The 17,175-nt window shown below is 43.1% G+C and overlaps 1 protein-coding gene across 6 annotated transcripts in view; it reads left to right on the top strand.

The window, feature by feature from the left end:
* The window catches only part of DCAF6 (DDB1 and CUL4 associated factor 6), a 622,202-nt gene that overhangs the window by 108,303 nt on the left and 496,724 nt on the right, over positions 1–17,175 (top strand). For all 6 annotated transcript variants that reach the window (XM_069204156.1, XM_069204153.1, XM_069204157.1 and 3 more), the window contains 2 exons: positions 7,935–8,027; positions 11,448–11,633. In XM_069204156.1, coding sequence (XP_069060257.1) covers positions 7,935–8,027; positions 11,448–11,633 — 279 coding nt within the window. The remainder of the gene's footprint in view (positions 1–7,934; positions 8,028–11,447; positions 11,634–17,175) is intronic.

Here is a 17,175-nt window from a genome sequence, read left to right as displayed (position 1 = left end):
GCAAAAAAGGACGATAGCCAGAAGGCGCTATTTCATCTTTGATCCACTGTTCAAGGAAAATGACCTTGTCCCTGCCCTCTGCTTTCTCGGGGATTCCCAGAATCCGTATATTATTACGCCTGGACCTATTCTCCGCATCATCAGCTTTCTGTTCTAGGACCTTGACCTTGTTCTCCAGTTCCATTCGTTGTACTTGTGTACTTGCCACTGCAGCTGGTATGTCCGCTACTTCTCTCTCCACCGCTGTCACTCTCTCAGCCAGCCGGCAATGATCGTCTTTCAGTAGGCCAAACTCAGCTCCCAGGGAATCAATTTTTGTTTCTAGAGCATCACAAGAGGCCGTTATTGCTTGGAGTATATCACCCAGGGTAGGGTCTCCTGCCAGCGTTGGGCGAATGTCTCACTGTTCTAGTGTGTCCGGTCCCATCAACGGCATCTCCTGGACCTCACCAGTTTCTCTCTTTCTGCTGGCCCCATGCTGAGGTAACTAATGTGGACCAGCCTACGCTGTATCAGGGCTTTGGTCCAGCCACTTCTCACTCGTTGCGTGCAACGTCGCTGGGGCCACTTTTTTTTTGTAGTTCCCCCACCTCCACCTGGGAGTCCTCCTCCCTGTGGGGCCCATCAGGATGACCAAGACCCAGTTCCTCTCTTGTTCTGAGCCACACTCCAGAGCCAGCCAGTGACTATGCCCATTCAGCGCCCTGTGTCTCACACCCCAGCACCCTCCTGTCTGAAGATATTTCTCAAGATGATTGGGTTCCCACCCATGGGCCTCCAGTGGTCACTCCAGCCTCCAGAGCGACCCATGTGGGCAGGAGGGGAGCACCGGGCATATGCAGGAGCAGTGTCTGAGGAGGGGGCCCCAGCAATAGGGCACACTATTTCTTTCCTCTCTATGCTCACCGTGGGGCCGTGTCTGAAGATGGTGGTAACGCAATGATAGACAGTAAAGTGCGGGGTCGGGCCTCCCTTCAAGTCCTTTCTGGCCTCCCCCTCGGTGCAATGGGCCTCCCAGGGTCCCGGGACCCTCATCTCCTACAACTGCGCCCAGAGGGGGAAGGCAAATCAAACCAAGAAGTCAGCGGGGGGCGCCAAGCAATACCTCCTCTCAGTTTTTTTTTGGGGGGGGGAGGTGCAGACCCTCTAAGGTCTGGGCTGTGCCGCCCCATCTCTCAGCCGATCCTTGCTGCAGTCCGCCCCTACCCTGCCTACTCACTGTCTTTCAAGTCCGGGGGGGGGAGGGAGGCAGAAGGCTCCAGTAGGACGCAGCACTTCGCCCTCCGGGGCCCGTGGCCTCACACACCTAGGTCCTTCAGGTCGCATCTCCGCCCAGGCCTCGGCTCACGCACTCAGTCCTCACCATGTGCCGGGAGTCTCACCCTGGCCTTCTTTGGCCCCCGGCAGCACCTCCGACAGCCCAGCGGCTCAGGCAGGGTCGCTCCTCTCCCGTCACATGCGCAAAGTTCTTCCTCCTCCGGGGGGGAACCCGAAACCGCAAACGACTGCTCTGATTGGCTCGGGCCCTCCGCCCCGTAACAGCGGCTCTGGACGGTTGTGGCGTCCCGCAGGCCTCAAGTATCACTCTGCGGCAATCCCTTTGACAGGCAGCCCCCAGAATGCCACTTTCGTCCCCGGCCGTGCTTGCAACTGTTCCAGGGCCAGGTGCTAGTATTTTTGTGGCGCCTGGTACAGGATATCCGAGGCCGGCGAACAGGCCGGGGTGGAGCAGCGTTTCACACATCTGCCATTGCTGCCATCTTGGCCACGCCGCTCAAAGCTGTTGTTAATATAAATGTTTACCATAACTAATGAGTTTGAATGATTCCCCTGTGCTGCCAAGGATAAAAGTTGAATAATAATGACAGATCCATTTAATTCTGCCAAAGTGGAGATGGTAAAGCCAAGTCGATTATGAACGTATACTGAGACACCCCCCAGAAGATCGACCCCCCCTCCCACGTTAGTGGAGCTTAGTGCAGGAGGGTAATATTCAGTGTAATCCAGCCAGGGATTTGAACATGATTGCCATGTTTCTTGCAAGCAAATTAGATTGAAAGTGCGTAGATAATCCAAATGCTCTTGAGAGGACATTAGGTTATTGTAGTCCCAGATGTTCCATGAGATGATCGTTAATGGCGCTGACACCTTGCCAGGAAGTGTATTCGGGCAAATTAGGGTTTACATTGGCTAGTTTAGCCTCAGCAGATTTTGTGATGTTTGTTAATCGACAAACTCTGCTCCCTTACTCGAGGTTTTTACACATAATTAGTTCATTATCAAAGGAAACCATGGGTTTTTCATTTGAAGTGTCACGCAAGACTGCAGCCTTGGGATAAGTAGAATTTGAGGCATTATTGCTTCTTTGAGGCTGTGATTGCTGTGGGGGGCAGGGGGAGATTAGGAGATATTTTGCTAAGGCCTGTTTGAAGATCCTTATGCCTTATAGTGCCAATCTCTTCTTTTCAACATGTACCAGACAAGCCTTATTGTTGTCAATAAACGGCCTTCCTTTCTTAAGGCGCTTAGACCTTTCGTGAAGGCGATATAATCAGTATCCTTCATAGTGACATTGCTAGACTTAGACTAGCAGCAAATAACTTTAATAGGTTGCTCCACCAAGTCATATGCTCTGCCACACCTGTACTTGTAATGCATTACAATCTAATTGATAATTTCCCCCATTTTGTCATGTCCTGTTGCGGTCTCTTATCTTGATATTTCCATTCACACTAATGAATGGGACTGGCACTTGAACCACCCCTTTAGGCGGACACAGTTCAATTGTTTACATGCCTTGACTTGCTCCCCTACCATCATGTCAACGAGTAATGATGTCCTGATGGTCCAGCCCCTGGACAAATCATCCTATTCACTGGCAGTAAATAGGATGTTAACTAGGCTTTAGAGTCCCTCTCCAGGTCACTCACATTTTAATTTGGTTCACCTTTCACCTGAGAGTCTGGAAGCCCTGTCTTCCTGCTCTTTGAAACTCTCCTCTGGAGCCTTCTCTGCAGTCCCAGATGACAGGGATTCTAAACAATTGCAGGCTGTAGGCAAGAAGATCTTTTTGACTGGCATCTTGGCATTAAATAAGCCTATGCTGTGGGATATGGTGAACCTGGTTGTCCGGAAACTGCCCAGAATCCTACATGGGTGTTTTTCAGAGCTAGCCAGGGATGTCCAGTCAGCATCCAGGCAGATTATTCAAACATGCCTGGATACAGTAGACTCTGTTGATCCCTGGCTTAGGACCCCGTATTTCTCTTTGGATTTGCAGACCACCATTCGTAGACCTGTCCTTTGACAGCACCAAGCTATTTGGGGAGAAGGCCAGTTCTGCCCCTGGAGTGTTTCGAGTCCAGTACAGCAAGGGAACAGTCCTTAGGACTTCAGCTTCCCCCCAGAAAATGAAAGTTTGATGAGTTTTGGGGATTCAGATACAGGTTTAACTACCCACAACACTAGTCTGCCCAATCCCAGCAGTCTATCCAGTATAAGGGCGGTGTAAAAGACAGAGCCTTCTCCATCCACAGGCTTTCTCCTCCTCCACCCTGCGCTGGAAGTAGCTCTAATTTGCACTTGTCTGAGCACTTGAGGCCAGTGGGTGGAAGGGTGTCCTTCTTTCTACAGGTCTGGATGGCAGTAGCATTGGACCAATGGGTCATTCAGATTATATAAAGGAAGTATGGCTTAACCTTCAAGGAGGTCTCTCCAGAGATCATTCGTATACGTTCCTGTTAGAAGAACATCCCGATATTTTTTAACAGGATGTGGCCGTGCTGCTGCAGACAAGAGCAGTGAAGTTAGTGCCAAAGCATGAAATTGGGCTGGTGTTCTTCTCTCAATACTTCATGTTTGGTCTGATCCAAGATGCTGTCCCTGGGTCAGGCCCTTATGGTGCAGTTAGCAGGAGACTGGACAGTGTTTCTTGATTTCCACGTACCAATCCTGCAGTCGCACAGGAGGTATTAATGTTTTTTGCCAGGGTCTTTTTACTACCAGTTCACATTCCATCCCGTTGGTTTGACTTCAGCAACATGACTCTTCACAAATGTGATGGCCGTGTTAGTGGCTCATCCTGCGTGGCCGAGAATATAGGTATTCTCTTACCTGGATGACCAGCTGCTGAATGCCAGGCCGCTGAAAAAGGTGCTGCGCCACTTGCAATTAACAGCGTCCTTGCAGTTCCATTTGGGCTTTTCTGTCAACATGCCCAAATCTCAGCTGGAGCCCTCTCACCTGCTCCTGTTAATTAAGGGAATGCTGGTTACAACATCACTCTGAACCTTTCCTCCTCCTCATCCAGATTTTTGTACTGATGTTTCAGGAACAGGATTGGGCTTCAGTCTTCATTGTTCTACGACTGCTAGGTTTACAGGCTTCTTGCATTCTCTTGGTCAGGTTTCCACCTGGCTCATGTGAGACTCATGTGATGCCTCCATGTGCAGTTGTTCCAGCACAGTGGAGACCTGTTGGATACCATTGTGATCTCCTTGGACTCTGCATCAGATCTGACTTGGTGGAGAGTGGGGAAGAACCTTGCAGCAAGGATTTCCTTTCAACCAACTATACCTGTGGCCACAGTGGTAACAGATGCTTCCACCGTAGGGTGAGGCACAAACCTGGAGCAACTGAAGATTAGAGGCCTCTAATGTTTAGAAGAGCTGATTGTGCACATCAGCCTGCTCAAACTGAGGGGCATTTGGTTGGCTCTCGACATATTCCTCCTTTCCCGTCCTGATTGTTACAGACAATACAAGTGCGATGTGGTATGTGAACAAGCTGCAAGGAGTGGGTTCTCAGCTTCTATGCCGACTGCTTTTACTCTAGTCTTGAGCAGACTAACAATGAGTTTGGCTGGAGGTGAGCCATTTGGTAGGCTGTTTAAACACTATAGCCGACACCTCAGTCACCGTCATTTTGCTGACCACAAGTGAAGTCTTCACCAGGTCCAACCCATCCTGATCACCTCAGATTGGCAGAGAAGGGAGTATAATACATACATTCTGCACCTCTCCCTGTGTCCCCTCCACTTCATCTTGGAAATTGAACAAGGACATTTGAGTTCATTCCAATTGACAGTGGAGGTGGTAGATGCTATTTTGTCTGCACTCCTTGATTCCACTGAGGAAATGTATTATGGAAGGTGTAATACGTATATCACTTGGTATGCTGAGAACGATGTTGATCTGCTGTTTACTTGCCTATCAACCATACTGAAATTCCGTTCTCGGTAGTGCTGCATGGTTGTGCTTTAGGGACTATCAAGGGAACGTAGTAGTCTTGTCAGCTGTCTTATGACTTCCAGACTAACCATCCTTTTTTCTATCTCTGATTGTCATACATTTTTTGAAGGATTTGACAAATATGTTTCCCCTTTCTCCCATTGTCATGTCACAGGTGCCCCTTAATTTAATTTTGACATCTTCTATAAGGTCTCCTTTCAAACCACTTCATAGTTTCCAGTTAAGGGTAATGACATTCAAAACTCTTTTTCTACTTGCCATTACTTTGGTGAGACACATCTCTGAGATGCAGGACTGTGCTTGTTTTTCCTTGGCAAGGAGGTACCTCCAATCCAGAGCCACTTTTCTACTTAATGTGGTGATCCAATTCTATTTGAGTTAATTCCTTTATCCTTCTGTCCATTTGAGCCCCTCCACTCCTTCACATCCCACTGAGAAAGAGGAAAGATTATGCAGACTGGGTCTAAATCCAGCAGTTAGTTTTTACATTGACTACACCAAGGATTTATGGATTGATGGCCAGCTCTTCCTTGGGTAAACCTGCAAAAGGAAGTGGAAAACTGTTTAAAAGGGGTCCTTATCGAGGTGGATCTTAATATGTATTAGGATGTGTTACGCCCTAGCTCATAAATAAGCACTTGAGGATATAAGGGCCAATACAACCATGGCCAAATATTTTAACTTGCCATTAGCAAGGGGAGATCCTGCAGTTGAAATCTGTGGCAACATGGACTTCTCTTCACACTTTTTCTAAGCATTTCTGCTTAGATTCACTAGTGGGATGGAATGGCTGTTTGCCTATTCAGTCCTCCAGAACTTCCTTGTCCGATCATCCCTTCAGGTCCCTCCACCAAGTGGGCTTACTGCTAAGTAAGCTGTTTAAAAGGTGAGAAAGTAACATGCAGAATCATCCATCAGAAAAAAATATTACTTACCTTCGGTAACAATATTTTTGGAGTATACTGTATTTACCAGCAGATTCCTCACCAATCCATCCTCCTTTCCTCTTCGAAAGATGGTAATGGACCAAACCATCCAAAAATCTTTTTTGTCCTTCTGCCTCCTTGGCACATAATAATCCATAGGAGACTGACAACAAGGTGCCAGGGTGTGCGTTTTGTGGCTCTAGTGACATCACATTGGTTTCGTTTCTTGCGGTGGATCATATAATAGATACTCCTATATTTTTAAGGTTGTGCCGTGCATTTTTAAAGCCTTTGTTTTTAAAATATGGGATTCAAAGAAGACACAATGCCTTCAGCATGTTATCCAATATGCTCTTATTTGATTTTGCTGTAGGGTTGGGACATTTTTTAATATGCTTGAGAAACTTGAATAATTATGACTTGTGATAGGGACGTTGTTTTATTTGCGTATTTATGTGTTTTATGGACAAGAATAATAATAAACATACTTTATACATACATACTTTCTGAATATACTTATATTATATTTACCTTACCTGCACTGGCACAGAGCCAACACCCTTCTACTGACGTGAGAGAGCCATTGAAAAGTTTCCAGATCCAGTCTAGTGCCAGGGGTACTCAGAATAAGTATAGAGTATTCACCAGAAAGATTGTTACCAAAGGTAAATGACCATTTCCTATGGGATAATGTATGCCTCATCCAACTGCAGAGGCCCTAGATGCATATTTAACTTTGGTCTGTATGACAACGTCTTAACCCTGTGCTATTTTAAGCAGACTCTTGAAATTTTTCCTGCAATACATCTGTACTAGAAATTGGAAAGGAAGCTCATTGCATTGGCAGGCAGAGAGAAGAAGAAGAAGAAGAAGATGTGTGTGTGTTGGGAGCAGGCTTTAAACATTCGTGGTTCCAGAGGGTGGAGTTTGCCTTGCCAGACAAACAGACTCTGCTGTCCAGCTGGACTTTAATAGATGTTTTTGAGAAATGGTAGTGACTGAGCTGAAATGGACGGTAGTCGGTGGGATTGGAGGTTACACAGGTACTCCTTCAAATTAAAGTTCTTTTATGCCATTTTGGGATTTCTAACTCAAACAAACTGAGGGAATGCTAGGACCTCGATGCATGTGAATTACATCATTAAGAACTTAATGGGAATTTTTTTTGTAATAATATTTTTTATTAAGTTACGAACATAATCAACAAAAATTAGCATCATGGTGTATCAACCATTCTGACATTGTTTCCAGTAGTAAACTAGGTTTAGTGGAGAACCAGTTACAACAAGATATGAGTAATAAACAGACTGCCGATGTCGGCGCTCATGCCTTGACTGAGGCACAAAAGTAACAAGATTTCACTGCTAACAGGAAAGCATGCTAACTTAATAATGGGAACATATTGGTAGAATGGGGTGGGTGAGTGTCCCCCAACAATAAAATACTAGTTCCTCTTTTACCACGCTTGATCAGTCCCTGCCACTTCAAAATCATCTGGGAGGAAAGGATGGAGCCTCCCTCTCTGCTGCAAGATACCCTTCTTCTGCCTGCCAGTGGACCAGTAAAAGGCTTTGTCCATAACCCTATCTTGACTATGTGTGCCTAAGACTAGATCCTATTTCTTGATCAAGTACACAAAAGAACCCCAAATAAAACCTGTTTATCTTTCTGCTCTAGATACATACTTTATTGTTCTGACATAATGAAAAAAAAAATCTTTATTATGTTTACGTTTGAATATGCTTTTTGTTCTGCATAGGTAAATTCTATATCTTGGAATGACACAGGAGAGTATATTTTGTCAGGCTCGGATGACACACATCTTGTGATAAGTAATCCTTACAACAAAAAGGTAAGTTGATTTTTCTTTCATTCTTAACCACAATCGCCCTTCAATTTTATGCTTTTACTATCCCTTGCAGTTAACATATTGCTCAAAAAAATCAAGTGAAAATTTATGTTGTTTTGTGGCTTCTTCCCTTACCTATCTGGTAAACATTTTAACCCCTTCGCTGCCAGGCCTTTTTTTTGGTCATCTGGGGCATTTTGTGCTCAGGCCCTCATAACTTTTTGTTCACATAAGCTACCCTCGCCAAATTTGCATCCTTTTTCCCAACATCCTAGGGATTATAGAGGTACTCAGAGATTGTGAGTTCCCCTGAGGGAGACCAAGAAATTAACCAAAATAGAGCGAAAATTTCAGGTTCCCCCCCCCCACAAAATGCGAAAAAGGGCTGCAGAAGAAGGCTTCTGTTTTTTCCCCTGAAAATGGCATCAACAAAGCGTTTGTGGTGCTAAAATCACTAGTTCCCAGTTTCAGGAACAGGTACACTTGAACCAGAAAAACACATTTTTTAACACAATTTTGGCATTTTACTAGGACATGCCCCATTTTTACTATTTTTTGTGCTTTTAGCCTCTTTCCAGTTAGTGACAGAAATGGGTGTGAAACCAGTGCTGGATCCCGGAAAGCTAAACATTTCTGAAAAGTAGACAAACTTTTGAACTCAGCAAGGGGTCATTTGTGTAGATCCTACAAGGTTTTCCTACAGAAAATAACAGCTGAAATAAAAAAAACATTGAAATTGAGGTGGAGGGAAGATGTAATTCATGTCCACAAATATGCTATTCTTCTCACAGAAACCCTGCTTCCCTTGCCAGGTTTGAAAACAAGGTCATACTTACAGATAATGTGCAATCTACACAATGAGGTAACATGTTTCCCAGTTCTACCATGGTCCTGCAGAGCTATCAGCACATGTAATACTGTGTGAAGAAGCTTTAAACAGAAGAAAACAATATTTGTTTTACAATCAAAATTTGTATTGTTTTAGAACGAAACAACAGTAAATAAAACAACAATTGTATTGCTGCCCAATTAAGTCCTTAATCATGCTGAAATGACAAGTTCCCTTGGAGCCTTACAAGCTTCCCACCATTATGTGTCATTTAGATCTCCAACTCATTTTTCTCATCTCTGCCAAATGCTGTCCAGTCCTGTCGGGATATTACAGACCTAAGGAGTGGTAGAGCTGGGAGATCCCTCCCCAACCCAAGCTTCCCACCAGTAATTTAGCTTCCAGGGGACTAAATTCCGGTAAAGTAATTAAGGCAGATTGATAGCATTGGAGCTCGTGTCTCAATTTTAAATATCTATGAAACTTGGTTTGGGAGAGTGTAAATTGGGTCGTTAGGTCTGCAAAGTAGCTTATATATGAGCCTCTCCATATGTGACCCAACACCGTGGTCCCATTGTCTGAACCCCTCAAAACGTGCCGTATGTTCCAGCCATCACCCCCTCAAAGGGGAGTCTGTTGGGTCAATTCCTTGTCATTAGCAGCTGGTCACACCACAAAAATTGTCCTCTTAAGTTCTGGGATGGAAAGAGCGATGAGCCTGCTGTAGAGGTAATGCATTACCCCATCCAAGCCAAGATGAGCTAGCTCCAGCTGGTAGGCCGGTTCGCTCCAGCCCGCGGTTAGCCAATCATTGATGATCAAGAGCTGGGACGCTCATTAATATATACAACTATCTACTGCTGCCATACCATCGTCGTAGACGGAGCACCAATATTTGGCCATGTGTAGTGGCTTATATTTCCAGAGAAAGAAGCAAAGTTGCACTGTAATTTTAGAAAAGCAGGTTTTAGGGATGTGAAGCGGAAAGCTCTGTCGGATGTATAAGAAGCGCAGGAGAAGCATCATCTTTGTGAGTGCAGCTGGACCAAGAATGTTAAAGGGGAGGGAAGAGCAAGTGGCAAGTTTAGTTTTGGGTATCCGAAGCAGAGGAGTGAGGTTAAGAGAGCGTGTGAACTCAAATACCGTTGATATGTTGAACACCTAAGTACTTAAAGCTAAGGCAGCAGATCGGAATGTCAGATTGCCTGTTAACCACTGCAGCGTCGCTGTTCAGGGGGACTAGGAGTGATCTGCTTCGGTTTTCCTGGAGTCTTGAAGCACCTTTGAAAAGATTCAGGATTTCAAGCACCCAAGAGCCTGAAGTCGAGGAGTCAGCAAGGGCAAGTATGACATCCGCGTATAGAGCAGTGGTATCCTCAATCGAATCATTCCACCTCCATCCCTCAATTGGGCATTGGAGGGTGGAGGTGTTCAATATCAAGTGCAAAAGGAAAGGGGATAGGGGACATCCCAATCTTGTCACATGTTGAATTAGAAATGTACAGAAGAAAGCAATATTTATGGTGGTTTTGAGTGAATATTTTAATAAACATATACAAAAGTATGGTTACACACTTTTTCTTGATGGATATATATAGTGGAACTTAACATTACTGGGTATGTTTTCACATCCACCTGAAACTAGTAACTTTTAAAAACATTTATGGTGCATTTATTGCCAACAAAATATTTCTACATAGAGGATGAACTTTACAGACATTTCCTCTCCTCTGCAAAGCGAGGGTGCATAGACTAGTTCAAATACATTTACATTTGCATGACTAGGTTTTATTGGTTAAGAACATTATTTTGTGGAAGAAAGAAATGCAGAGTAGAAGGACACACTAAAGCTTTGCAAACATTGCGATTGGTGAAAATCAGAAATGTCACAATAGTTTGAATTAAAAATGTATTTAAAAAACTTTGCACACTCCCTACAAAGAGGCCGTTCCTTCTTAGTTGAGATATTATTATTTTTGTGTCATGTTTAATTGACATTTTACTTAAAAATCTCACAACATTTATTTGTGCCCATTCTTACAAACTGTTTTGTTCAGGTTCTCGAGGCCTCTTCCGCAAGATTATTTTGGTAAATTCTATTTTATATATGTTTAGGGCTTTGCTGCTGACCATTAGTCGACCACTTGTGTTGTGACGGTTGAAAGCTTTCTGCGTTTTGCTGATGATGCTCTTGGCCGTTAGCATGACATAATATTGTCCAGGAACAATTGTCTTGAAAGAGCTGTAGTGAGAACGATGTCCGTTGTTTATGTGAGAATGAATCCAAGGACACAAAGTTGAATCCACATGTTAAGTATCAATTATACATACAATTTTTAAAATCTGTGTTATCTCATCTAAGAACAAATTCCCTATGTATGCTCATTTTGGGATGAGGCATATTTTGTTTTTCTATTTTGAATCTTTAATTTCACAACAAAATATTTTAAACCAGTAGTAAATTAAATCATCTAGTTCATTAAAAAGTACAATTGTAACAGGTGAATGTTTCCTTAATATATCTTATTGTCATATATTTGTTTGCACACATTGAAATTCCAAGCATCAGTCTAAAACATATTTTTGTTATTCAGGTTTTAACAACAATTCGCTCAGGACATAGAGCAAATATATTTAGTGCAAAATTTATGCCACAAACCAATGACAAACAGATTGTATCCTGCTCAGGAGATGGAGTAATTTTTTACACTCATGTTGAACAAGTTGCAGAAAACAACCGACAGAGCCAATTTACATGTCATTATGGAACAGCCTATGAGGTACTGTAAACAAAATGTATTTGCTGCTTTCGATTATTTACATAAATGGATAGGGAGGGTTATCCTGCATTGAATGTGCCTGTCTCTTTTATGTGTCTTGTATCTACTTTTCTCTCAGTACTAGTTTTACAGTCATAAAAGGGCTAAAAATAATCTGTCATTAAAGCAAGTCGATTTTGCGGACTTTCCACTGTAGGAATTTAAACACAGAGTGCTTTTTAGTGGTATGGGTATAAAAATAAAGACATGTGTGCCTGGCAGGAATGAATGGACTGGTGCGCTCAACAGGAGGAGCCCATATACAGGGCCAAGGGATGTCCTCAGAAACATGCTAGAATGTGGCACAAATGGTAGGAATTCTACAGCCTGGGACTCAGGGCCCTGGATACTTAATCTCCTGTTGAGGAGGAAACAATGCCATGTATGTTTTAACTCTGCAAGTACAGGATGCAAGATTGAGTTGTTCTATGTGATGTAACTACACAAAATCCATAAAAAGTGTTAAGCAAAAACAATGGAACATGAGCAATGAAATGGAGATGAGAGGTTTCTAAGTAAAAGTGAGATCAAGAGCGTAAAGAAGGATAGAGGATGAGTTAAATTGATAAAAAATAAGTTGAGGCCGGGCTGGAAAGTTGAGGCAAACAAAAGGATAAGGTTATGTGGAAAAGTATTGGAAAGATCAAATGTTAAATGAGAGTAGAAATATCAGAGCAGAATAATGGCTGTTTGGAGGGCAGCAGTGGATGTTTGATGGAGAAGGAAACAAGGATTTGGATAGTAAAAACTGCATTGGGATGGAAGCAAAGATGATTCATGCTCAAAGAGGACAAAACTAGCTAACAGATTCAAAGAGGCCCACAAACCAAGAGACCAATGTGCAACTTACTAGTGAATAAAAGAATAAGACTATATTATATGAGTGTGATACGTGTCTGGGACTGTTATTTGGTGTCTGAACATTTATTTCTAATGACTGGAAAAAGCTATGCCCAGGTGCAGTGCTTTAAATAAGCTTTATGGTAACCCAGAGTAATCCGATGTAAATGAGCACAATAATATATGAAAACTATTTGGCTGGTTTGCTCCTTTATTCTATTTAGTCTAAATTGTATTGTTTTGGAAATAAGACAACAATTTTTATGTGAAAGACTAAGAACAGCCAGCATGAGTTTCGTTCCTTGGACTATCTCAGGGCTGAGTAGATCAAATTAAAAAGTGTAGAATATGATCTCCTACGTATTGTTACTGGGAATGATAACCACATATAAATCTTCTTGTGATCGAATTGGGTAGGTAAAAATTCTGCAGTTCCATGTGCTGATGGTAAGCCTATCAAACACTGTTAGTGCAGTGGTTAACAGGATTTTTCATCACAGGTCTTGGTAGATTTTTGTTTTGCTGGGGTGGAACCTTTCACATAGGTTCTCAGCTCTCTATTTCAGCTGAAAATTGCTGTCTCTGACTTTAAAAAGAGGCAATTACGCAAGCAACAGCTATTATAACTTGACCAACCTCATAATTTAGCATGAAATTGCTGACATGAAGGTCATTAAAAGAACAGAAAGTGACCATGATCCTCTCGTGTTTGAATTTAAGGAGTCCCTAATTAGAGACTTGACGTGTCCTGATGCATTTATCCCTGAAACATTAGTGTTGTCTGACAGCAGGCGAAATGTGAAATGGGTGGACTTATATAAATCAGTTAAATCCATGCACGCGATCTATAATACACCAGCTTCAGCCCTTTCCTCTGTAGAGGACCAGGCTTGCACAACTTCCCAGTTCACGGTTGTCCAGGAAGAGTTATTGAAACAATTAAAACAAGTCATTCAGAAGGTTAATAAAAATTGCAAACATCCAGTTAAGTCACATAAATTGTTTAACAGGAATACAAGGAGGCAAAAACTGCACTCATCAAGGCTTTAAAAAAAGGAGAGAAGGAGGGGCATAATTGAATGCAGGCAGAAGTATATAACTACTATCAAAACCTCTAAGATAAAGTGGGAAAATAAAATATGAGAACATTTTCTCGAATTGGCCAAGAGGAAAGATAGTAGGGGCTTTTCACGGAGGGCTTGAGTGCCACTCATGGCCGGAATTTTGCATTCAACCAGGAGAATGTGTGGAATATTTTTCAACACTTTACTTTGAATCCCAATGTGAAGGTAACTCTGATAACACACTGGTTAAAGCATCTAATGAGAATGAGAGGGACAACAGAGAGAAGATCGAGTTTACTGTGGAAGATACCATAAATGCAATTCTTGCCAACACACCTGGAAAAGCCCTGGACCTAGATAAAATCCCCATGGACCTGTTTCATTCAGAGATGAAAATATGAGGGCTATAGGGTTATCAAAATGGTTATCAAATGCCATAGCAGGTGCCTTACTCGGTTTTAAGAGTGGATATCTGAAAATATGGTGCTTACTCATTATCAGGCTGGTTTCAAAGCAAATACCATCATGTTAGATTGGGTACTACGCTTTCTAACCATAAAATGGAAAACAGTAGACATAGACCAAGGCAGCCTACATGTCTCATTTGTAGACCTTCGGCAGCATTCGATCTTGTTCCGAGGAGGAAATTGTGGGAGGTATTCTATAAAGTTAGGATTGCACCTAGTCCTTTGCATCTTACTAAATAGCTGTACACAGATAACTTTTCCAGGGTCAGGCTGGGTGTAAACAGTGGATACTAAAGATGATATCCCAGTTTGCAGAGTACCAACCCTCTTCCTGCAGTTTATAAGTGGCTGTATCATATATCCAATAGGTTTTGAGAACAATTCACCCAAAATGGTTGGGTTGAAGGTCTGAGGACTATTATTTGCTGAAGACACTCTTCTCTTCTCAAAGCCGCCAAACAGTTTATGCTCCCTCTTGGAGAAGGTCAGCCTTTTTTGTAAGAGGCATAGGCTAGAAATAAACAGAGCCAAAACCGAATATATTTGGTATTTAATTTCCGGGAAGAAAATAAAGGGTAGCGTAATCCTGGAAGGAAAGGGTTTGGAGAGGGTGGCCGAATTTGTTAATTTCGGGGAGACTTACCAATACCCACACTTGGAAAGCCCAAATTGAGAGAAACTCCCTAATTTTGGAACATCGGCCTCAGCAATCATTAGATTTGCTAACCCGGCTTCATCTTTCTCTGTATCACCTTCTTTGGGGTTTGCACGTTTTAACTATTTGTGGTTATTTATATTGAACCTCTGTTGCATGTTAATGCATACAGAAAAATGGAGGCAGGATTGCTGGTTGCGCAAGCATGTATTTTCTTATGTGAAAATCTATCAAGCAGAAATACAGATTCCCTTATTAAAATGTTTTGCTTCTGTTTTTTTCTCCAGTGAACAAATATTTTCCTCCTTGGAGAAACTTCTTTCTCTAAACTCTCCTCTTTTTTTCGGAGTGTCCCTTACCTTCCCACCCTGGAAAAAATGATCCTCATGCCCTTTTTAGTCCATGTTGGGCTTTTTCCTGAGTGGGTTGCAAAGGATGTGGTGTTTACCCTTATAAACTTAAAATTTGTGTGTATCCTCAAACTCAAATGATATTCTAGTGCTGCTACTACTGCTTTCCATGTACTTCCAACTGCTGTGAGTAGATTTTCTTACATGAAAGTCTTTAAGCAAGTAAATCTTTTAGGAGCACAAAACCAACTTTTGAAAGTATAGGGCAAACTTACATGTGCAAATAGGTTTGAGATTCTGATGGACACTCACATGATGACATGCTCTACATCGTGGAGTACAGGATACGAGGCTGATCTGGTTAATAGTGGCCCTTGTCAGGTAAGTAGAGCTCCTCAGTGCTCCCACTCTTGGGAGAGATCACAATGTTGGTATTTGTGGAACCTAGCTTGTCTACCTGTTTGGAACCAGTACCTAATATGGAGCTATTGTGCTCCAAGCTTCTCAGTCCATTGTCAACTGTGCAATAAGTTGTGGCCTTCAAGGAGACCATGCTGCAGATTTTCAACTTCAGTTCCTCTTGGCACTCTTTTTGGCCTCGTGTAAACTTCAGGTACCCAGTTGCCTACACCAATGTGCCCTCCCCGGTGCTGAATGTCTTGACTACTCCTCCACCAGCACTTTCTTGTGTCTCTACTCCTATGCAAAGGCTACACTGGATTTTGCTTCATCGGTTCTGCCTCTGGTTCTACCAACATGGGCAAAGGATCTGTTGGTGCTAGCCCGATATTTTTACCTTTTTTTAGTGTAGGTGCACCTCATGAAGTACTACACAATCCCTACAGAGCAGCACTGTGTAGAAGACGGCTCACCTTTGGCTCCCCTTCCCTAACATCAGTATATCAAGAGGATGGAAGCCATTTCTGTATCTGTTTGTGGTACAGTTCAAATGCCTGGCCCAGTAAAACACTATGAGAATGAAGAAGAGATGGAAGACAGTTTGCTCCTGCTTCATTATATTGATGCTGGTCTATATCTAGATGTGTGAAATGTTAGTAGCCCATTTACGTAGCCTGCTTCTGAATCTCTGCATGGACCCTGGGTTGAGAAAAGTGCCTCCTTTGCGATTACTAGGAGGGCTGCCAAAGTATTGCAGCTTCCTCTTCCAACTGAAGAGACTAAAGGTAACACACTTACAGATCTCATTAAGACTGCCTTCATCTGAGCTTCTCTTTTCTTCCAACAAGGCTTTGGTTGATTCTATTCAATAGCCTTGTCCAAAGCCTTTTTCAGCTCTGGCTGTTTGTTACCCCATTGATAGACGGTGTACACTAATACCTTCGAGCCAAAGCTCATAATACAGCACCCTACATTGAGAGCTTTGTGGTTCAAGCCTCTACTGGTAAACTGTTTTTCTTGTACTGGCTTGCTTTTTCCATTCCGTTTGGAAAATGGCACATGGAGTCTTGACAACATTAATGGAGATTCTTCGTGCATCCTTTACTCAGACAGTGTAGGATGAGCTAGGCTAGTTATTACAAAAAGGTATGGGGTTCACCAATGATGTGGAGCTATGTTCACGAGAGATTATCCGTGGGCTCCTAGACCTCGCTGGGTGTAGAAAATGCGCAGTGTGGGTGCTGTGTAGGGTGAGTGAGGGACGGGGGGATTTCCTTTTGCGGACTAGGTGGTCTCACTCACTATATAGTGTCATGCTTCATCATTTGACCCACCCAGGTAGGATAGTACCACCTGGACGGACTCAACCTCACCGTTAAAAGAACGGGAGGGAGTGCGTAAATATATTTTATCTGGAGATAATGGGATGCAGCTAAACTAAGGGAATATAAAAACACCTAGGCAGCTACCTGTGTGTGGTCTACACTTTTAATAGTGGTATCTGCTGGTGTAACTGAAAACAAAGGCAGGAGACCTCGGTGAGAATGAGGACTCACTGGGTCGCCTCTCTAAGAATTGGCCGACATGTTTGAGCCCTCTACTATGAGCCATGGAAGGTCTGGGGGCATTCTTCAGGGCCTAGGATCCCTAACCATCATGCAAGGTGCAGATAGATGAGTCTCCCCTCATAAAGGGGGGGGGATTGATTTAATGGGCCTACCTTGGCAA

This window comes from Pleurodeles waltl, chromosome 8, assembly GCF_031143425.1.
Source record: "Pleurodeles waltl isolate 20211129_DDA chromosome 8, aPleWal1.hap1.20221129, whole genome shotgun sequence".
NCBI classification, from domain to species: Eukaryota; Metazoa; Chordata; class Amphibia; order Caudata; family Salamandridae; genus Pleurodeles; species Pleurodeles waltl.
The sequence above is the reverse complement of the archived record's forward strand: the minus strand, read 5'-3'. Positions and strand labels throughout refer to the sequence as shown.